The sequence below is a fragment of the Rhamphochromis sp. 'chilingali' genome, assembly GCF_963969265.1.
Source record: "Rhamphochromis sp. 'chilingali' genome assembly, chromosome: 4".
Classification (NCBI taxonomy): Eukaryota; Metazoa; Chordata; class Actinopteri; order Cichliformes; family Cichlidae; genus Rhamphochromis; species Rhamphochromis sp. 'chilingali'.
In genome coordinates, this window is record NC_137948.1 from 40,244,523 (window position 1) to 40,267,635 (window position 23,113).

The 23,113-nt window shown below is 40.4% G+C and overlaps 2 protein-coding genes across 3 annotated transcripts in view; both read right to left on the reverse strand.

The window, feature by feature from the left end:
• The window catches only part of ttbk1a (tau tubulin kinase 1a), a 55,378-nt gene extending 53,224 nt beyond the window's left edge, over nt 1-2,154 (reverse strand). For both annotated transcript variants that reach the window (XM_080879455.1, XM_080879454.1), the window contains exon 1: nt 2,058-2,154. In XM_080879455.1, the coding sequence (XP_080735581.1) occupies nt 2,058-2,129 (72 nt within the window). In that variant the 5' untranslated portion in view covers nt 2,130-2,154. The remainder of the gene's footprint in view (nt 1-2,057) is intronic.
• Nucleotides 2,155-4,402: 2,248 nt separating this feature from the next.
• Nucleotides 4,403-23,113, reverse strand: part of tpcn3 (two pore segment channel 3) — a 31,241-nt gene continuing 12,530 nt past the window's right edge. The window contains exons 10-19 of the mRNA XM_080881649.1: nt 17,435-17,579; nt 17,154-17,339; nt 14,106-14,170; nt 13,270-13,357; nt 13,036-13,105; nt 12,303-12,522; nt 11,971-12,061; nt 8,603-8,716; nt 5,056-5,171; nt 4,403-4,816 (exon numbers count right to left, since the gene is read on the reverse strand). Coding sequence (XP_080737775.1) covers nt 4,683-4,816; nt 5,056-5,171; nt 8,603-8,716; nt 11,971-12,061; nt 12,303-12,522; nt 13,036-13,105; nt 13,270-13,357; nt 14,106-14,170; nt 17,154-17,339; nt 17,435-17,579 — 1,229 coding nt within the window. The 3' untranslated portion in view covers nt 4,403-4,682. The remainder of the gene's footprint in view (nt 4,817-5,055; nt 5,172-8,602; nt 8,717-11,970; nt 12,062-12,302; nt 12,523-13,035; nt 13,106-13,269; nt 13,358-14,105; nt 14,171-17,153; nt 17,340-17,434; nt 17,580-23,113) is intronic.

Sequence of the window (23,113 nt, forward strand, 5' to 3'; positions counted from 1 at the left end):
ATATTAGTACATTAGGCCTCCAGGGCTAGACAGAAATAAGCTTTAGTAGATTTTCTTAGTGTACATGCTGTGATCAGCAGACCAGTTGCTCTTTGTGGATTTACACAGCTGGATTCAACAAGATGTAAGCAGATGCTTCACAGCTAACTCGGCTTACTTCTGTTTCTCTCACTAACAGTATATTGTACATTGTCTTTATACTAGACACAGTATAACGATTGAAATTAGTAAATTAATCTAAGGATTATCAGCTTTAAATGAATCTCTATTTCACTTGATGCAACCCAACTCTGATCATGAGCACCACAGCCACTGTGCATCAGTCCAACACCGAGCTTTACTGTGAATTCATCCCATTAACACAAACTGACCTGTTCATCCGCAACAAAACTACCCAGAACTTTCATGCAACATTTGAATAACACAGAGTTAGTATACCGTAGTTTGTTCTGCAGGATGCTTCACAAAGTGAAAAATACATAATTTATCAAAACACATCATATATAGATCCAATATCTTTCTCCAGCTCTGAGTAAACTTAGCTCTCTCTCTTTTCTCCATAATTTAAAAAAACTTAATGTTCTGTTTAGCAAGGCTTCCAATAATAGATAGGGACCATAAACTCACCAGGGAAATATTTACTGAGCTCATTGTAAACTGTGAGCCAAGAGCCATTTTCTCATCATGTCTTTATGCAACCACAGAAGTCACCCCTACACACACACACACACACACACACACACACACACACACACACACACACACACACACACACACACACACAGGCACATATATATATGTAGACAGAACAGAGTGGAAACTGCAAGCCGGACCTTCTTGTCCAACATCAGTGTCTGACCATCATACCCTTATCGATTAAGAATGGGATGATGGCACTCTTGGTAATATATGTTTGAAAGCGGATGGGCAAATATCTTTGGCAATATTCTGCATATACAGTGTATATACAACAATAATAAAGCACTATTTGACACTCTCTGGCTTTATTATTGCCAGGTGTCTCTTGGAAATGAGATGTTAATCTCAATGAGATTTTTAACTGGATAAATAAAGGAGTAATTATAGAGTGATCAGAGTTCTCCTCACATTGGAGTTGGAGTTGATTAAAAGTGCTGATCTTGCATTTTGGTGGCTGTTCACTGGAACCCTCAGCAGGAGGTTAAGAGAAATGTCAGTGCAAGTGAAGGCAGCAATCAGTAGGCTGAAAAGCCAAAATACACCTTTCAGAGAAATAGCAAAATGTCTGCAGGGCTAAAGTGACAAAGCTCAGAAACAGAAAAAATTAAGGAAGATGGATTATAAAGTGTACAGGGCTATTTTCCATTCTTAGATTCAGCCAAATGCCGCAAAACTATGGAGAGAAATGTCTGTAACCCCTTTGACACATAATTCTCAAATTTTACAGTGCAAATGGATGATAACCATTTCAAACAAAGCGACTACTGTGGGCTTTGGGAAGTGAACTGTTTTCATTTTTGTCATTACAGGAAAAAAACAGAAAAAAGAATAAAGAAAAAAATGAATATAATCATTAGTTGCAGCTCTACACTCATACCGGGTTTATAGTTTGTTTGTGTGTGAGTATAATTAGTACCCGGAGAATATACATTTCAGTCAATGTCTTGTTGTATAATGTTACATTTATTTTGAAAATCAACCTAACGCTGTGACCATACAGGCTGTTATTTTTACAGTCAGTCTTTTATGTATTATCAAACAGTGGCAGTTGAATGAGCGCTGTTTAATCCCACCCTTCTGCTTTTACATATCTGTATATATATATATATATATATATAAACACACACACACACACACATAAAGCTGTGTGTGTGTAGGAACACACACAGTAACGAACGATTACGATTCACTGACCCGACATCCTGCCTGTGGCCTCACACTCTCCCACTAACACTGTCATAGACGCACACACACACACACACACACACACACACACACACAGCCTGATCACACAGTTCATCTGAAAATTTGGTATGCCTTATGTCATTTGATGCTTATGTCAATCCGTTTCTTCTTACCTGAGTATTGTTTTCCGTCCGGACACCAGAGGGCTGAGATAAATCCGTTCCCTCTCCTCCATCTCTCAGCATCAGCACCACATACACGCACACCCCCTTGGCGTCGCCATGTCTAAGCTGCAGTGCCACTCACACCGCCCCCTGCTGTCGCGGAGTTTTTTAGGGATTCAAATTTTTTCTTAATAATCTTTATTTGAATAGAAGTGGCCAATAAGCTCCCATTCCTAAAGACAAAATATTAGAAGCACTTTAAATGTAACAACCAATTCTTCATCCAAAACTGCAACGTTTGTCAATCAATTTTAGTGTATGTAAATTGTAACCTTGTGGACATTTGTTTATGTGTAGTTCAAGCCATAGAATTTGGGTTAAGCTCTCTGACTGGGACATTGTAACACCTCGATTCTTTTTTTCTTTCCATTTAATTGTCGATTTGTTGGTGTGCTTGGGATCATTGTCCTGTTGCATCACCCAATTTCAGTCCAGCTTAAGTGGTTAGATGCACCTAGAATCATCAAGAGTTTATGGCTGACTCATTGACTGCATACTCTTTTTAGAGAGAAGGGGCTTTCTGTTGGCAACCTTGAACTCCGATGACCTTTAACATTTAACATGCTAACTAAGGCCTATAGAATCTGAGATGTACGGTCTGTTTTTTGAGCATCGTACAGTCTGACTTTGGGGTGAATTTACTGGGACAGCCACGCGCCTGCTCCAGACCAGCAAACTAAAGACCACCAAACTTTTATAGGAGGTGCTCACATTTACTAATGATCATTAAATTAAGTGCATTTACAGGACGTGGCTGGCACCTAACCCTCTTAATTCTTATGGAAGCAGTAAGGTTGTACTTATTTTTTCACAGAACTGCATAAAGCACAGCAAAAACTCTTTTTCACAGGACTGAGCTACAAAGTGAACATATTTCTAGCTAATAAATAAACTATGACTCCCTGATTTGTTTTGATGTGAATGTTGGGCTTGAGGACAGATGAAACAATCACCAACCTGTCATCCATTGCAAGACATCACAACAACTTAACACGTTAGGTTTGGCAGGCTAACCATATCGCTAATGGTCATCTCCTACTTTGGAAATAGACTCTTTCCTTTTTCTTTGCAGCAATAAGGAATTATACATTAGGCAGCAAAAGAAAATAGTTCTGGTTGACACTAACTATGGTTCTTATTAATTAGCCTTGCAGGCAGAGCACTTTTTCAAATACCTCATTACGCACTTAGTTGTGAATGTGTGTATTCTGTGGTGGTTACAAATTTGTTAACGCAAATAGAGAACAACACATACAGTAACTTTACATTTGCAGGGGGATGATGAACAGGATATATATCTGTCTATATCTATCTATCTATCCATACTCACTCTCTCTCTCTCTCACACACACACACACACACTCCAAAACAATCCAATCTTTTTTTTTTAATGCAGATGTTAATTATCGTATGTGTGACTGTTCATGAAATGTTTATCTGGGTAGGTCAGAGTACATATACACATAAGAACATATTACAGTAAGAAAGAATGATGAAGTCATTCTTTCTACTTTTCAAGGGGCATCAACATATTTTCCAGCATATTCCAGGGATTAACAGAGGCCTTATTTGCCAATTTTACATATTGCCATCTGTTGTCTGTTTTCACACACATATAATCATTGAGTGACATCGTACTCTTTATCCACAGGGTTTAATATGATGTCTTCCAATCCTTTGCAGCTTAGGGGAAGGCTTCCCATAAGGTTTGGGAGTGTGTTTATGGAAATTTTTGGCCAGTCTTCCAAAAGCACCTTTGTGAGGTCAGACACTGATGCTGGACGAGAAGGCCTGGCTCACAGTCTCCAGTGTAAACATGGCAAAGGTGTTCTTTTGGTTGAGGTCAGAAAGCTGTGCGGTTCAGTCAAGTTCTTCCACACCAGCTTCACTCAGCCATGTCTCCATGGACCTAGTCCTGTGCACTGGTGCACAATCATGTTGAAACAGGAAGGAACCATCCCCCTATTCCCACCCACAAAGTTGCGAGCAGGAAATTTTTGGAAAATGTTTTGGTATGCTGAAATATTAAGAGCTCCTTTCACTGAAACTATGGGATCCCCCCACCCCCTCCAAAAAAAAACAAAAACAAAAACAAATAAATTATCTCCCCTCCTTCTTTACACTTGGTACAAATGTAGTCAGACAAGTAGCAGTCTCCTGGCAATTGAAAACCCAGACCTGTATATCAATTTGGCAAACAGAAAAGTGTGATTCGTCACACATACTTCGCATTATGCTTGTATTGTAAGCCTAGTGACATTTTTTTAAACTGAAAATATGTAAAAAAAATATATATATATATATAGAATATATAACAAAACAAAAAACAAAGGTCTAAAAGCATTTTTGAACAAATCAGGCTTCTGTGCAAGAATTCTTTATGTGAAAATTCTGGTTTTCTTGCATTTTTACACAAAGATACAGGACAGAAATATGAACATTTAACACTAGATAAGACTGATTAGCACCCAATCATATTGTTGACACACTGCACTGGATAAACATCAGATTTCAACATTTCTGAAAGTGTAAAATGACTACAGTTTGTATCCATTCATACATGTTTACAAATGCCTATGCATGGCTGAATAAGGGATTTGCAAAATTCTCGTTGCCCGTAGCTTCAGGATCGTCATTCTCAGCAAAATCTTCAGGGTCCAGATCAGCCTCAAATATCCGCTGTAACAAGGCGTCCACTGTTCGATATCCTGACACAAAACACACACACTTACATAAATATTGTCTCTAACAAACAAGAGCAAGTTTTTATTATTGTCTGTCCTCAAATACTTTGCCCATTTTTACATTTCTTCCTGAAGAGAACAAGAATGCCTGATGTAAAATTAGTGACAATCTATTGAGCAAATGTTCAAATTAAAAGTTAGCCAAAAGTGTTCCTTTTTTTTATCTTTTAAAAATCACCTTCTGTCTCCACTTGTCAACTTACTTTTTGAAGCAATTTTAAACATCAGGGACGGTAAGTCTGGTTTTGCTGACTGGCTGCCTCCCAGGTCATTGTCAATAGTTTCCATAGCGTTCACCAAGTTGTCCTCCATCATCTCCCTGGTTAACAAAAAAATACAGATGATCAGGCAGAAATATGAGAGTGATAATCAGAGATATAAAACAGCATGAAAGATGTGCAAGATAATCATAAGAAGCCATGAAGCCAAGAGTCCATTAGACATTGTGCATAACAGAGGTTGAAAATTAGAGCTTAATTTGGATTTGATTCAAAAAGAGAAGATAAAGAGAGAAATATTTTTTAAACATATTTTTAATCATCTTAGAAAAGATCTTTTTAAAGCTTGGTGCTATGAAGAAAGCACCAAATAGTCAAAAGAAACCCCACTAGATTAAGGTAAAGTATTAAACTTTTTAAACACTGAAGCACAGCAGCATCAGCTTCCATTCATCTTCATAATGCAGCGAGTGACAAGTGTCATTGCAAGCCTTTTTGATTTGCCATTTCAGTAAAATTTGCTCAACCCAGAACATTGAGAGTGCAGAGGACAACGTGACTATAGCGGCAATGATCAACCAAGCTGATCATTTACTTAGTCATTCATTTTCATTTCATGTGCATTTTCTTTGATTTCTTTGGAGAAAAAAAATGAAGTTAAGAGACAGGGACCACATTGTCCAAATGATTTTTAAATAATGTAAATGGACTGATTATTATTTAGTGCTTTTCTACTCTGAGTACTCAAGCGCTCTATACAACATGCCGCATTCACCCATTCACACAAGCACTGTCTTCTACTGCTCACTAACTACCATTCACACACATTCATACTCGCATCGGAGAGCAACTTCGGGTTAATATCTTGCCCAAGAATATTTGGAATGCAGACTGGGGGGAGCCAGGAATCAAACCATCGCCTCCTGAGCTACAGCCAGGAACCAACAGCAAAATTCTAATTGTATTTTGTGCTACAACAAAAGAACTGGCTAAGAGCAAGTCTAAGCACACCAAAAATAAACTGGATCTAAAAAGATATCAAACAAAATTATGAAACATGCAAGTAGCAAAGTCATACTGGAAATGGTGTAGTGCTATTAATGTTAGGTCCAGTTGATATCGTACCACTATAATGGCACAATGAGCTGATTCACTATCACTAGGTTGACCAGTTCTCTTTTTTGGATGGCCAGTGAGCTGATTATCTTTCAGACACGCAGGTGACAAGTACACCTCTAAAACTAGTCAAAATCCACTGCTTGAAGAAAAACATTGCAGACACCATTTGTGTGTGAGCTGATGACACAACATATACAGGATGTTTAAGCTGTTGTGCAATTGTGCTCAGGTACACTACCAGTCAAAAGTTTGGACACACCTTAGTTAATGGTTTTTCTTTGTTTTCATTGATGTCTTCAATGAGAATCTACAAAACTATGAATGAACACATTTGGAATTATGTAGTAAACAAAAAAGTGAAATAACTCAACATGTTTTATATTTTAGATTCTTTAAAATAGCCACCCTTTCCTTTGATTACTACTTTGCACACTGTTGGCACCTGAAATGGTTTTCCAACACTGTTGAAGGAGTTCCCAGAGATGCTGAGCACCTGTTGGCCCTTTTGCCTTTACTCTGCGGTCCATCTCATCCCAAACTTGATTGGGTTTAGGTCAGGTGACTGTGGAGGCCAGGCCATCTGGTGCAGCACTCCATCACTCTCCTTCCTGGTCAAATAGCCCTCACATAGCCTGGAGGTGTGTTTGGGATTATTGTGCTGTTGAAAAATAAATGAACGCAAACCGGATGGGACTGCATGTCGCTGAAGGATGCTGTGGTAGCCATACTGGTTCAGTGTGCCTTCAATTTTGAATAAATCCCCAACAGTGTCACCAAAAGCGTGCCCCCACACCATCACACCTCCTGCTCAATGCTTCACAGTGAGAACCATCAGTTTACCTTTTCTGCATCAAACAAAGACACAGCAGGTGGAACCAAAGATCTCAAATTTGGACTGATCAGACCAAAGCACAGATTTCCACTGGTCTAATGGTCCATGTGTTTTATTGGCACAAATAAATGACTCCTGCTTGTTGCTTTTCCATAGTTGTGGTTTCTTAGCAGCTATTTGAACATAAAAGCCTGATTCAAACATATGTGTCTGCTACTGGAACTCTGTGTGGCTTTTATCTGGGATCCAATTTGAGGTGCGCTGTTAACTTGTGATTTCTGAGGTTAGTGACTTGGACGAATTTATCCGCAACAGCAGAGGGGACTCGGGTGGTCTTCCTTCTATGTTGAATGAGAAGGTGTGTCCAAATTTTTGACTGGTAGTATACATCACTTAAAAAAAAGATTGCTGTGTTTCTCGCCTTTAGTCAGCAGAACTGCTAGGAAACTTGAAAGACTCCATAATTAGAAGCCCTAGTCCTCATGCATACTTTGACATGTGTGAGAGGACAGCAGTCCTGCTGCATTATCAGATTGAACTGATTGGTGTGGCAGTGTACAGAGTATTTTTTGCCAGCAACTCAGCATTTTTGCAGTATTTCTCTCAACCCCCCTAAGAGAACCATAGTCCTAGATGAAGTGTGTGGCAGGAGGAGCCCAGTGTCAGGGAAAACAAGGTGGAACCTTCAAACTCACACCGTCCACACGGTGTTTCAACATACAGAGACACTGAATCGGTGTTTTGAAAACATTTGGAATGACAAGCCTTGAAACAATGGGTCAGTTCAAATTGCCTGACAGAATCAAGATTGGGTAGGATGCTGTGGACTCAGTAGCTGCACAGTAATGTGACATATTGATGGAGCAGTCAAAGGCTCGCTTTGAGAAAGTCCCGCACTTAATGCCATTTGTTGATTCCCAGCTGTTTAAGGAAAGTTTCTGCCACACAATATCTGTCTCTCTCTTTCTCTCACTCTTTGCTAATAGTAGAACATTATTATTCTTAATCAAATATATCACCAAAGTACAAGTCTGATTGATATGTTAAATGTAGTTGAGGAGTGAAAACGACTATTATAGTATATAGTAACAGTTAGCAATAACACACAAAAGAAGAAAATGTTGTGAGGTGATTTTGAAGTTTAAAGTTAAATCCTGTGCTACATGATGTATGTGGAAAAGTCAGACAGCTAGAGAGGATGATGAGGTGTGGCTGCACACTGGGTGGTTAGATGTTAGTCATGTGATTGGACGTCCAATCCAGCCGGTGTGTGTTTGAAGGTTGCACCTTGTTTGGTCACAGCTGACTATCATCTCTTAGTTTGCGACCTTCCTCCAATTTGTTTGGCTCTTCACATATTGCACGTGTTATATTGAAATGGACTGTGTGACAAAACAAATCACACCCATCAATGCTATTTTGCCCCAATTTGTAAATCTGTTTCAAGTGTTGCTATAACAAGGTGGTGCTGTCACGTCCTATCAGGGATGTGACAGTGCAGGTATTGGGGTTGTGAATTATATGTGTTAGCCCAGCCACTCAATATGACCACCACACACCACTCTCTGCAAGGTAACATACTGTGCCACAGCAAGCTCCAGTTCTTCAATCTTCCTCTCCAAAGATGTCTGCAAGTCACTTTTATCCACAGAGTACTCCACAAAGAACGCCTCAAGGACAAACGCCACGAAGATACTGAAAGACAAGAACAATCGCATGCAACATTTAGCAGTTCTTAACCAAATTGTATTACTGCATGTACTCAGAACAACCACTTTATCAGTTTAATATTGAAGACATTTTTCTGAGGCAGAACCGGGACCATTTATATTTCCATGATATCAAAGAACATTTTAGGATTCTAATTTATGATTTTTTAAAATATCACAAGCTTTTTTTTATATCATGCTTGTAAATGCTGGGAAAACCAAGGAGTTGGTGGTGGACTTCCGGGGACGCAGACCCCCCCACACTGACACCGGTGAACATCCAGGGAGTGGACATTGAGATAGTGGACTCTTATAGGTACCTGGGTGTTCACCTGAATAATAAACTGGACTGGAGTCACAACACTGATGCTCTTTACAGGAAGGGTCAGAGCAGACTCTACCTGCTGAGGCGGCTGAGGTCATTTGGAGTCCAGGGAGCGCTTTTAAAGACCTATGACTCTGGTGGCATCTGTCATTTTTTACAGTGTTGTATGTTGGAGCAGCAGTTTATCGGCAGCTGAGAGGAAGAGGTTGGGTAAACTCATCAGGAAGGCCAGCTCTGTTCTGGGATGCACCCTGGACCCAGTGCAGGTGGTGGGAGACAGGAGGACTCTGGCCAAAATAACATCTCTGATGGACAGAGTCTCCCACCCCATGCATGTAAATGTTGCTGAACTGCAGAGCTGCTTCAGTGACAGACTGCTGCGTCCTCGATGCATGAAGGAGCGTTTCCGCAGGTCCTTCCTCCCTGCAGCTGTCAGACTGTACAATCAACACTGCTCCCAACAATCATAGATGTTTATATCTGCGCTGTAACTGCAATAATTTAATCAAATGATTTGCACTACAACCTGGTTTGCCTCTTATCTGTAGTTATCCATCCATCCATCCATCCATCTTCATCCGCTTTATCCGAGGCCGGGTCGCGGGGGCAGAAGCCTAAGCAGAGAGGCCCAGACCTCCCTCTCCCCAGCCACCTCCTCCAGCTTATCCGGGGGAATACCAAGGCGTTCCCAGGCCAGCCGAGAGATATAATCTCTCCAGCGTGTCCTGGGTCTGCCCCAGGGCCTCCTCCCGGTGGGACATGCCCGGAACACCTCACCCAGGAGGCGCCCAGGGGGCATCCTTGTCAGATGCCCGAACCACCTCAGCTGGCTCCTTTCGATGTGGAGCAGCAGCTGCTCTACTCTGAGCCCCTCCCGGATGGCCGAACTTCTCACCCTATCTCTAAGGGAGAGGCCAGCCACCCTTCGGAGGAAGCTCATTTCTGCCGCTTGTATCCGCGGTCTCGTTCTTTCGGTCACTACCCACAGCTCGTGGCCATAGGTGAGGGTAGGGACGTAGATCGACCGGTAAATTGAGAGCTTCGCTTTTACACTCAGCTCCCTCTTCACCACGACGGACCGGTGCAGCGTCCGCATTACTGCAGCTGCAGCCCCAATCCGTCTGTCGATCTCCGGCTCCCTTCTTCCATCACTCGCGAACAAGACCCCGAGATACTTGAACTCCTCCACTTGGGGCAGGAACTCATCCCCGACCCGGAGTGGGCACTCCACCCTTTTCCGGCTGAGAACCATGGCCTCAGATTTGGAGGTGCTGATCCTCATTCCCGCTGCTTCACACTCGGCTGCGAACCGTTCCAGTGCGAGCTGGAGGCCCTCACCCGATGAAGCCAACAGAACCACATCATGTGCAAAAATCAGAGATGAGATTCTGAGGCCACCAAAGCGAAAGCCCTCCGCCACTTGTCTGCGCCTAGAAATCCTGTCCATAAAAATTATGAACAGAACCGGAGCCCATCACCCACCGGGAACGAGTCCGACTTATTGCCGGCAATGCGAACCAAGCTCTTGCAACGGTTGTATAGGGATCGAATGGCCCGTAGCAATGGGCCAGACACCCCATATTCCCGCAACACCTCCCACAGGACACCCCGAGGGACACAGTCGAATGCCTTCTCCAAGTCCACAAAACACATGTAGACTGGTTGGGCAAACTCCCATGCACCCTCAAGTATCCTGGAGAGGATAAAGAGCTGGTCCAGTTTTCTGCGACCAGGACGAAAACCGCATTGTTCCTCCTGTATCCAAGGTTCGACTAGCGGACGAACTCTCCTTTCCAGCACCCTGGCATAGACTTTCCCAGGGAGGCTGAGGAGTGTGATCCCCCTGTAGTTGGAACACACCCTCCGGTCCCCCTTCTTAAAGATGGGGACCACCACCCCGGTCTGCCAGTCCAGGGGTACTGCCCCTGATCTCCACGCAACATTGCAGAGGCGTGTCAACCAGGACAGCCCTACAACGTCCAGAGCCTGTATGTATGATCTGTATGATTTCATCAGTCATCACAAACTAAAGTTTGTCCTCTTAATCTTTGCCCCTTGTTGCTTTGACGGCATAAAAATCCTCATAAACTACAGATAAAATTAACTAAATTATCTGTAGTTAATTTTATTTAATTTAATAACTGTACAGTACTCTGTTTATAGTAACTATTGTCTTTAATTTAATGTTTCTGTTCTGTGTCCTGTTTGTTTGTATATGTGTCTTTCTGGCTGCTGTTACAACCAAATTTCCCCTTGTGGGACAATTAAAGGATTATTCTGTTCTACCAAAAAAGTCACACAAAATCTAAAACGTTGTGTATTATATATGATACACACATCCCACTTTGAAAACCCTCACATTGATACATTAATCCTGTAAGCCTTTACACTGATCATATTCTACTTTGGGGAATTTCAACACAAATGAAACAGTGTTTTGCTAAACCTTTTCCTTACTTTATGGCACTGACACTGCTACAATAGTGGCCACTATTAATAAACATGGCTACTGTTTAAATAAAGGTGTCAGAGTAGGCCGAGTTATCAGCGCAAGATAAAAGGTGAGGTTTAAAGGTGGATAGGAGGATAAAAAGGTGGTTTAAATGGAGTTTTTCACTTAAAGAGAAAGGAGCTAAAATGGATATCTGAAGGACTGCAACAGGTAATTAATATTTTTGAACTGTGAATCAGTGAGTTGCCTACTTCTAGGACTCTGTTTGAGGGGGAAACTCTACTTTTATAGAGTTCTATGATAAAACACCCAGTGCAACTCACCTTCAAGCATCTAGTGGTTAAAATGTGTCAGACGTAAATATAAATAATTATACATATTCTTCTAGATTATGGGAACAGCAGGACTTGTTTTTGTGGCTGACACCACACCAGTGATGAAAGTACGACACCATTAGCCTTACTTGAGAATGACGATGACGACTATGACGTGGAAGAGGACAAAAAAGATCCTGGCCGAAATGTGGGTGACTGTGGCAAAGCCGCTGCTGAGAAGTGGAGTCTTGTTAAGAAATGATAACACAAACAGGAATCAAACCTGGCAACGCAATTATTCTCAAACATTTCATAAATGCAGATGATTTTATTTGCAGTAGAATGAAAGTCACTGAGAAAAAAAAAGGGGGGGGGGGGGAGTTTTTGTAGTTTTGAAGATGTCTTAAAAATTCAAATCGCTGCTGGTAACTGAAAACGAGATTAAACACAGAAAATGCTGAGACATTCAGCTAAAGGATATCATGCCATTGGTTGACCACGGTAAGCTCAACCAGCAGGATGAAGGAGGAGACCACATCATTGAAGTTATTCTTGCAGTAGTTGAGCTTTGCAAAGTCTGTTCCATTCAGCAGAGGATTACCACAATATGCCTTTGCTGGATCGGTGGAGCTCTGTTCATAAAACGTCACCTTCCCTTTAAAGAGCTCCATCCCCACCATGGCAAAAATGTAGTACACCACCTGTGGAGGAACACCACAACGGACAGAACCATCTTCACAAACATAATGTCAGCTTCAGTTTTCAGACCCCTCAGCAGGTTGAGGCTCTGCATAATGCAGCGTTTGTAGGTTGGCTGGTCCTCACTATGTTTTAGAGCAGGTGTGGGCAACTCCAGGCCTCGAGGGCAGGTCTCCTGAAGGTTTTAGATGTGTCCTTGATATAAAACAGCTGATTCAAAGGGCTAAATTAACAACATGTCTTGAAGTTCTCCAGAGGCCTGGTAATGAACTAATCATTTGATTCAGGTGTGATGACCCAGGGTGAGATCTAAAGCCTGCCCGACACTGGCCCTCGAGGCCTGGAGTTGCCCATCCCTGTTTTAGAGTGAAGTCTCTACTGAAGGTTGCCCTCATATTGGTGATGGATCTTTTAAGACAGAACCATCATTAGGGCGGCTAACATCAGCTGTGCTTTGTTTTAGTGTTTGTTAACAAATGCTACTATGACAAACCAGCCTGCTGTCACAAACTCACAATGATAAGCTGTCCAAATGTGAGGATTGCTGGTCCAATCCTGATCAGGGTGTTGATGATTGTACGAAACCTAGCAAGAAAATAGACCTCACTGTTAGTAAAGCAACATGCTTATGCCTTCCTACTGTGACATCCATTTTTCATTTGATGCATCTAAGGATTACTGCAGGATCACCACAAATACAGATGATTTTTATACAAGGATAAATAAATGAATAAGAAATGTAGTTAAACCTTTTGATGCTGTCCACCACCCGTATCAGTCTGAGGACTCGTAGAATGAAAACAATGTCCAAGATTTGTCGGCTGGAGAAATGACTCGCTATAATGCAAACGGAATTAACAAATTAATGAATTAACAAAGACCAATAGCTTGTATCATCCTGTGTTTTAAAATAGTTATTGTGATTGACAGTGACATGAACACTCAAAGTAAACATTCAAAGATGTATCTAAAATGTGAGTAATTAAGTTTTGTTGAATTGTACTATCAACAGTTCAGAGACCAGAACAGCAGGAGCTTTAAAGGCTAACTCATGAAATCCTTTTTGGGGGGAAATTGAGCATTTATACTTTAGTATTTTAGAACTCAATTTTCAAAACTGTTTAAAAAAACAACAACAACAAAAAACAACAACAAACTTGTGAATTTGCATATTCAAAGTTTTAATTTGTATTATATTAGTTAGTCTGCATTTTTTGTTTGTTTGTTTTGTTTGGTTAAAATTGTACTGCACAATTAATGTAGTTGTGGGGGGGGGGGGGGGGGGGGGTGACTACATTACACTTGATGGCGCTACCATGGCGAAATTTGCCTTTATAGCTACACCGTGTAATTTGTTATTGTTGTAGTTGCATGTTTGTTTTCAGTTCAGTGATTTTCTGCCTCTGTTCCCCGACTCCATGCTGGTGTGTACATTCAAAGTGGTGAAACAGATTGCATTAAACAAACAAACAAACAAACAAACAAAAAGTGATGTGCCAGCCAGATGTAAATTTGGCAAGGGTTAAGTTTGACCTTGATTTTGACCCTGTTGGAACAAAGCTTAACATTAATTAGAAACGCTTACATGACTTCATCACAGAGTTTACGATGGTGGCAATAAGAGCAGAGATGACAATGACTGTGTCAAACCTGAAGACAGAAAACAGAAATCAAAAAAAATTCAAACTTTAATTTAGGCAGAAATGCTATGAACGAGGATGCTGAAAACAAAACCCTTTTTTCTTATGGCGTCAGTCTGACACCACCAACGTGTCAAAAACACAAATGTACCATGAATGTAAATAAAACGACCATTTTTCTCAGCATCAGTTAAGTGTGAGAAAATCTTCACGTTGTAAAAGAATCAAAAGATTTTATCTTTTGTATTCTTATCCAAGTATTTCAAATTTAAGGAACATTAAAACTAACAAGCACATGCAGGAGGCTGCAGAGTGTGGAAGCAAACAGAACAAGAAACCATTTGAGCCTAACAAGCAGCTTTCATTCATGGACTGGATCCAGGTCTAGCAATTTATCCAGAAAATATACAAACACAATACTGAATATTTTTTTGACGGAAGTTATCGCAGCTACACTGCTCAGTAGCAAATGTAACACTACTGTAAAAAAGAAATGATAGCATAAGAAACAATGAAGACAAAAACTATTCCAAAAGCTGCAGCAAGAAACCTTCAGAAGGATCAGAGCTTAAAACCCCAGTGGCAACTTTATTAGGTGCACCAAGACGGATCTAAAGACAAACCTATTGTCATTCTACACACACACACACAATAATATCATACCCAATAAAGTGGCCACTAAGTGCAAAAAGTCATGAAAATGAGGCAATTAACTGGCAAATACAGTGAGGAACATAAGTATTTGAACACCCTGCGATTTTGCAAGTTCTCCCACTTAGAAATCATGGAGGGGTTTGACATTCACATTGTAGGTACATTCCCACTGTGAGAGACAGCACTTAGAAACAATTCAGGAAATCACATTGTATGATTTTTAAAGAACTTATTTGTATTGCACTGCTGCACATAAGTATTTGAACACCAGGCAATCAGCAAGAATTCCGGCTCTCAAAGACCTGTTGCTATGCCTTTAAAAAGTCCACCTCTACTCCACTTATTAATCTAAATTAGTAACACCTGTCTGAGCTCTTTAAAGACACCTGTCCACCCCACAGTCAGTCAGACTCCAACTACTACCATGGGCAAGACCAAAGAGCTGAAATGCTTATGTGCAACAGTGCAATACAAATAAATTATTTAAAAAAAAAACAAAACCACAATGTGTTTTCCTGAATTGGTTTTTAAATGCTGTCTCTCACAGTGGCACTACAATGTGAATTTCAAACCCCGCCATGATTTCTAATTGGGAGAACTTGAGTGGAGTGTTCAAATACTGATGTTCCTCACTGTAATATAAACTAAATTTAACTGAAAAAAGTTGGTTTTTTGTTTTGTTTTTTAAATAGAACATTTTTGTACATTGTACCATTTTACCATGTTTTGTTTTGCGCTTTTCTTTTCAGTTTAGTTGTGAGTGGATCTGCCTGCTTTAGGTTTATCAATTACATCAAAAACTAATATTTTCACTTTTTCTGATTAAACCAAACTGAAGTTCATTTGAAGTTCAGAAAAGGTCTACAAATGTGCGCGCATTTGTGGATTGAATTCAATGATGGTGATTTTCAATATAGAAATTTCCCTTGTGTACAAAGACTTTTCAGTCTGTCCAATTCTTGTTGTTCTTAAATAACAAATTGTCACACTGTCCTTTACACACTATTCAAACACAATCAGATTTCCCAGTGTCATCACTTGAAGTTGTCTTTGTAGAATTTCTATTAAACTTTAAGCTTTATATAACTTGCATAACCCAAGTAAGCCAGTTGCTGGTTTTTGTTATATATTATTATTTTTTGTTTTATTATTATATTTCTCATTATTGAGCACTTGTTTAGTTTTACCCTTTATCCTATGTTCGACAACATATTTTGTTTTTATGTCTTGATGCATTCTCAATCATCCAGGAAAGTAAATCTCCAAAAGTTAATTCTGTTCATTTGGACGTAGCGTTTCGTGGGAGAAACGTTTCGTCACTCATCCAAGTGACGACTGAAGAAGTCACTTGGATGAGTGACGAAACGTTTCTCCCACCCCATATGGAAAAGAAATAGTAAAAACATATATGATTTACTCATGAAAGTGGCCACTTTCTCATTACTTTCATATATTTTTTTAGTAAGTATACAAAACATACAAGTTTCATTATATAATTATATAAGGGATCTTATGTGTTTTCACTCTTGTATGCTTTTCATACAAGTTTCATACAAGACAGATAAAAACTTTATAAGATTTATATACATCTTTTCCATATGGGACAAAACGCTACGTCCAGATGAACAGAATCAACTTTTGGAGATATTTTGTTTTTACTTTTGACATTAAACTAAGCTCCATCATTAGGAAAAGTTCACTTCCCAAAGCTTAAAAGAGTAGATAAACAACCCGCTGAGCATCAATGACTTGGTCGAAGCACTTGAAGGCGTATGAAGGTAAAAGAAGCGGCTGATAATGTAAAAGAAACATTAAATCATGTCACATACCTTGTACTTATAATCTGGGATGTAGATAAGCTGTGTGAAATTCATGCAACACAACTTGTTGATCTTAGATTTGATTCACTTAAATACTTCCATTACTTGTTATATTAAAAAATACTCAAAAATACTATACACATATTTTAAGAAATTAAACATTTGACATAACACACAAATACAGTACATGTTAATTTATAAATGTCTACGTAAGGTTTTTGTGTATTAAGCAAGCAGACTTGGATTACACTGTTGGTTTTGATCTGCACAGTGGATTTTTTTTTTGTTTTTTTAAACCATCTGCCTCACTGAAAAAGCTTGATCACACCCATGAATAGATGGTGCTGTGTAATGTCTGGATCTCTGATTCCACATGAACACCTGTTAAAATGTACCTTAAGCTGTCTGTAGATAAATCAGTACTGGGGATTCAGAATCTTTGGTGAGTAAAGACAAAGTGTCAAAAGCACATTAATGACATTATAATGTTATACACTTGTTCTCACGGCATGTTCTCACCAGTTCCAAAAACTGTGTTTGGAGAAGAACACTCTGGGCTCAAACACATACAGCTTCAGCAGAATCTCCAGAATATACAGAGCCAGAAAAACCCACTCTGAATTCGCAATCATTGGATTCTCCTCATCAAGACCGATGAAAACAGCATTCACCAGTATGATCAGGTCATATACCATAACAAAGGCCCTGGAAAAGAACACATATAGTTCTGTGTTTGTAACTACTTACATCAAAATCAGAGGGAAAAAAAAGAAGGTTTCAAAGTTGAATTTGTATCTTACCGGTGTTGGACCAGTTGGCATAGGAGTTTGCTGGGGGCTGACTGGTAGAGGGAAGGGCACAAACTTTGAAGTGGATGAGGTCTTGACTTAATTGTTATTATTTCAATATTCAAGAGGTCAGCAAGCTGGACAAATGCCACCTTACCTGTAAAATAATCATCCTAGAATTGTAATCAAAAACGTTACAAAGATATAAAAACTTAAACTTAGGTCTATTTTAAATGAATCATCTAATGCAGGGGTCGGCAACCCTGGGCACGTGTGCCAGCTCACGCGAAGGGTTAACTCAGACCTTCCCAAAGTGTGGGGCCCGCCCCCTAGGGGGGGCGCAGAGCCATTGCAGGGGGGGGCATGAAGAGGGGGAAAAAAAAAACAACAACACTTGGACACTGCTAGCATGAGGCGCCCACAAACGCAAAGCAGGAGATGAAGCATCGCTGAATATGTTTCCAAACCAACTTCATTCTAAGCCAAAGACTAGAAAATATGGTGAAGCATGTCTTCCCTTTGGTTTCACCTGCACAAGTGCCGAGGTAGGTCTCCCTGCAGGATTGGTTTTCCCTTCGTCAGGAGCACAGCTGGGCTCTTCAAATCACGGACAAACAGTATCCCACATTCTTGATTTTTAGTTCACAAACACTTGTTGTAATGACTAACTACTGACATGTTGGAGATGTTTGCTCTTTATACAGTAAAGTTACAGCGGGATATAAATAATATCAGGCTGATCCTGCCAGGATTTGTTCCCCCAGTTCAAATCAGGGACAAACAGGATCTCACAGCTGTTTATGTTTTTAAACCTATTTTGCACAGAGAGGCGCACAGCTGACGTGAAAAAAGGCACATACCATAAACGTTGCGTGAAGAACTCTGTATTCCTCGTCCACAGGTAAACGGAAAAAAAGAGTTTTAAAAAAAAATTTTTTTCGGTGATTCGAAACGCCGTTTACGTGTGAACGGAGCAGATGCGTTTTCAAAAATACCCGTGTAGGTGCGGACGTAGCGTAAAAGAGTTAGTAGTTTATTTTCTTACTACCTACAGATCACTAAATGTTTGAGGTGTGAAATAAACCGCAATTGAGCAAAATATGGGTGTGTGTGTGTGTGTGTGTGCGCGCGCACACTGTGAGGGGGGGCGCGAACATTTTTCTGTAAAACAAAGGGGGGCCCAGCGGAAAAAGTTTGGGAACCACTGGGTTAACTGATGGCACGACCATAGCTGGGCCCGGTGGGCCGATGGTGATTTTTCGTTTTTATGGGCCGATACTTTTTTGTTTTTTTGTTCTTTTTGTAACGGCATGAACAATGAAAGGTGGTGGATTGGCCACATGCTGGCCGATGCGTAAAAATAACTCAGTTGTTTGGTGGTGGCTATGGCGGAGCTTCCACAGAGGCCAGCAGGTGGATGAGGGAAAGGGGAGGCAGGAGAAGGAGAGACCCGAGGCGGCCGCCGGTCCGAGTGTCAGGTGAACTGAACTTCAGGTAAGACGGTATGACCTGCAGTCTATCTGGGTCAGATATAAACCAAGTTTAGGTGGAGTTTATTTTCGTTATGCTGAATTTTTACAGTCAGTTACAATAACTCGTACAGCGTACTAGCTAGCATGACAGAGTTTCTATACAGCTGGGCGGGTGCTATGATGTTACTGATAGTGAATTTTATTTTATTCATAAAGGTTAGTTAGTAGAGTTGCCAACAGTCCCTTAAAAATGGAATGGTCCCTCGTTCATTGAAAATATTACGCATTTCATATTGAGCTGAGAAGGAACACAGTTTGTCCCGTACTTCAGCTACAATGGAAAAAGACTCAAAGCTGGAGTTATTCTGTGTGTTTACGCTGTCAGCGGTTTCTTCTTCTCTCATTCTCTCACCCTCCCTCTCCTGTTTCTACTTCAATCATGAAACTGATCCATGATCAGCTGATCGGCTTTTCTCTCTTGTTTATCACTTTGTGCCAGAAAGAGGAAACCAGCAGATGTCGCGCTAAACAACAGCAGCACTTTTAAACTTGATCAGCTGTTGTTAGAATTAATTTCATATTAATTTCTAGTATCAGCTGATGTTTGCTGGAGCCACAGCTGTAAAGCTGCTGGTCATGATATGGTTTGGTTATCTGGTGAGATGGAAACATGAAGATGAAACCAGGAGATGTCCTTACTGAACCATCAGAGCTGAACAGGTGATGGAGAAACAGGTTTAACTTTTAGGTGACATGAATGAGTTGAAGGGAAGTTATGAACTGTTTCTGAGAGACAAATAACACCAGGATCCTTTTCTATGTAGCTGACAGCTGGTAACTGTGCAGGGGCGGGTCTAGCAAAGTGTTGCCGGGGGGGGGGGGGGAGGCATTAACAGGGAGAGGTGGGAACAAAGAAATACTTTTCTTTCTTATTCTCATTTCAGATGTCTCGCTTTTAATAAATAATTATCTGAATCTTACAACCAAAGTTTTTATCTGATATAAAATGTATAGAAATCATACCAATGAGACAGTACATCACTGTCACAACAGCGTTTGTTTTCATTCAAAGGCTTTATGGCTTTTCCTATAATACCTGGTGGGCTGGTCTCTAGTCAAAATGCCCGGGCTGATTTTTTTGTCCCAGTCCAGCCCTGGGCACGACACGCAGGGAATTAATTTGAGCAGGTGCATTTAAAAAAAAAAAAAAAAATGGCCGGGCCAGCGGTGTACATCACAAATTAGCTCGCATAGACACATTAGTTGTGCTGCTTCTTAATGATGGTATCTTAGCTAACAACCCCAACTACCAGATTCAACTTGTAATTGGCTAAAAATCACTTTGCCTACTGGTGAGAGGGACGTTGCTAGCTGGCAGTTTTTTCGAGCAATGTTGAAATTTCCACTTTCCAACACTTCAAATGCTTCAGGAGCTGTCTGCTCAGTGCAGCATCAGCACCACGGAAATCCGTAGACTCGAGACAGAATTCACAATGCGTTTTCGGGACTTGCAGGTGTATGGACCAATGTTTTCTTTTCTGATCAAACCAGAAAGCTTTAATGAGCAGCTGGATTTGTCTTGCATTAACTGGCTGGACACAGAGGACATCGAAATGCAGCTGATTGAACTGAAAAGCTCGAGTCTGTGGGGGTCAAAGTTTGCAGAACTACAGACGCAGCTGGAATCCACAGCTGTGCGTGTTCATGGAGCTGCATGTTCACCTGCTGGACAAGTTTAAATGTCTTCAGAACATTGCAGAGGCCTTATTGACAGTATTTGGCTCTGCATATCAGTGTGAGCATATTTTCTCTGACATGAGTGTCCTCAGGTAGCCGTCTGAATGCTGGACACTCGGAGACCTGTGTCTCTGAGTGGGAGACCAGAGATCATATTAACATGTGTGTCTCTGTATTAACAAACATGCCATATTGGCCCAGTTTATTTTTCTTATTACTGTTGTGAGGAGACCATAAATAGCATTTGCATTTTCTGTTGTACAGTTCATTTGCTGTTATGGATAAAAAGTCTTTTTTTGTTTCAAAATAGCTGATAACTATTCGCTGACAGCTGCCAACATCTGTGAACAAATATAATTCTATAAAGTGGTTCTATATAGTCAGTGTTGGGGAGTAACGGAATACATGTACCGCCGTTACGTATTTAGAATACAAAATATGAGTAACTGTATTCCGTTACAGTTACCGTTTAAAAAGGTGGTATTCAGAATACAGTTACTTTGTTGAAATAAATGGATTACACTGCGGTACTTTCCTGTTTCATTTTGTCGCGGGTCAGGACTGTTTGGGTTTTGTTTGACAGCTAAGTTCTGTTGTTCCAGGCGGCAGCGCTACGGTTGCCATGGTTACAGGGCGACGCTCTCTCTCTCTCTGCGACTGTGTGTTTCCTGGGTGAGAGAGCGCCTTTTCGTTGTTGTTGTTGTTGTTGTTGTTGTTGTGCTAAGCTAACAGGCAGAATGCTACAAGCATAGCTCTAAAGAATGTAGCATCATGGGCAGTGTAGTCCGTGTTGCAGGGAGAATGCACTGCCATACACGTTATGGGTCTGTGAGCGCGAGGAGGGAGAAAAAGGGGAGTGGAAAGGTACGAGCTGTCATCGAGGAAAAACGGGAGCTGGAAGCATGTAAATATAATAATAACCACTGCAGCCAAGAAGAGTGCCTGACGAGCCCAGTTGTAAGTAAGCTATTAAGACTCGACTGTACACCGTGTTCGTGTTTTCCTCCGAAACAATAAGTTCCGTTGGAGCAGTCTTTCAACGTCTCTCTCTGTCTCTCGCAAGAAAAGTTGACCCACACAACAAAGTAAAGCTATTTTTCGGCTACGAACCGACAGGGACCCCGCCGTATTAGTCAGATGTCCCTTTACTACAGCTCGGAGTTGCGGACCTTCAGTAATAGTAATAAATCACACAGCAATAGCACATTCACGTTGTTGTAAAAAGCATGATAATATATTAAGTAATCCAAAGTATTCAGAATACGTTACTGTCATTGAGTAACGTAACGGAATACGTTACAGAATACATTTTGGGGCATGTATTCTGTATTCTGTAATGGAATACATTTTAAAAGTAACCTTCCCAACACTGTATATAGTGTGTAACTGTTAATATAGAGCGTTATTACATTTATTGCTAATGCAATCATATGGCACATTGACTTCTGAGGAAATATTATATGGCACTCATGATCAGAAAGGTTGCCGACCCCTGACCTAATGTAACAACCTTCTGTTTGTTAAATGCAGGAATTGCAGTACGCACCGCAAAACTGTTTTCATTTTTCCTTCGAGTATATAGCAGCATTTTTGGAAATTTTTATCCCCTGTGCAAGACTGAAAAATGAAGACAAAATGCCAAAAACTGAAGTAACTAACTGCCACTTGAGGCTTGCTCTGTAAGCAAGACTCCCATGTGAAAATGCAAAGTTTTATAGTTTTAGAAAGGATGTCTAAAGCATAGCACAAAAATGGTTTTCACAGTGAGGAAGAAGAAAACAGAAACAGCAAATTCATGCTATTGCTCAAGTGCAAAGTCACACACACTGCGTGTTCATAAAGCAGAGGTTAAAAACCAAAAAAATAATAATAATAAAATAAAATAAAAACCTGCATAAGAGGCAGTAGTAAATAACTTGATAGAGACAAAATCATTAAAGGAATTCAGGGATAACAACCACACACAGGGAAATATGTATAACTGTAAAGATCAATTAGATTTTTTTTTTTACTTGTTGGGTTGTATAACATCAGATGTTGTGGTTGGTGGAAAAATAGAAATGCTCAATGATAATGCATTTTGACTTCCTTCATGTGGAAGATGAGTGTGAAGACACTGACTCAGCAGAGTATGCAGAGCTGAATGATACTGGACATCTGAACAATGCCTCAGCTTCAAGGATTAGACTGGACTGGTGACAATTTAATGGCCTTTAGGTAGATTTAGGGCATGCAGGCTGTACTCAGTTTACACATGAACACGCAAAACTGTGAGACAACCTGGTCACCTACGGCTCTAAGCAATTAAAATGCATGTACATTTAATCTTATTCATAACCTTACCCTTATTCCAAAGCAAATACAAAATGTTGAGATATTTGTGTAGAATAATAGAAGATGTAATGCAGTTCCATAGTTTATCTGTGACATGCAATCATATTCAGTCGTACAGAGCCAGTTTGGCCTTGAAATGTTGCTAAAA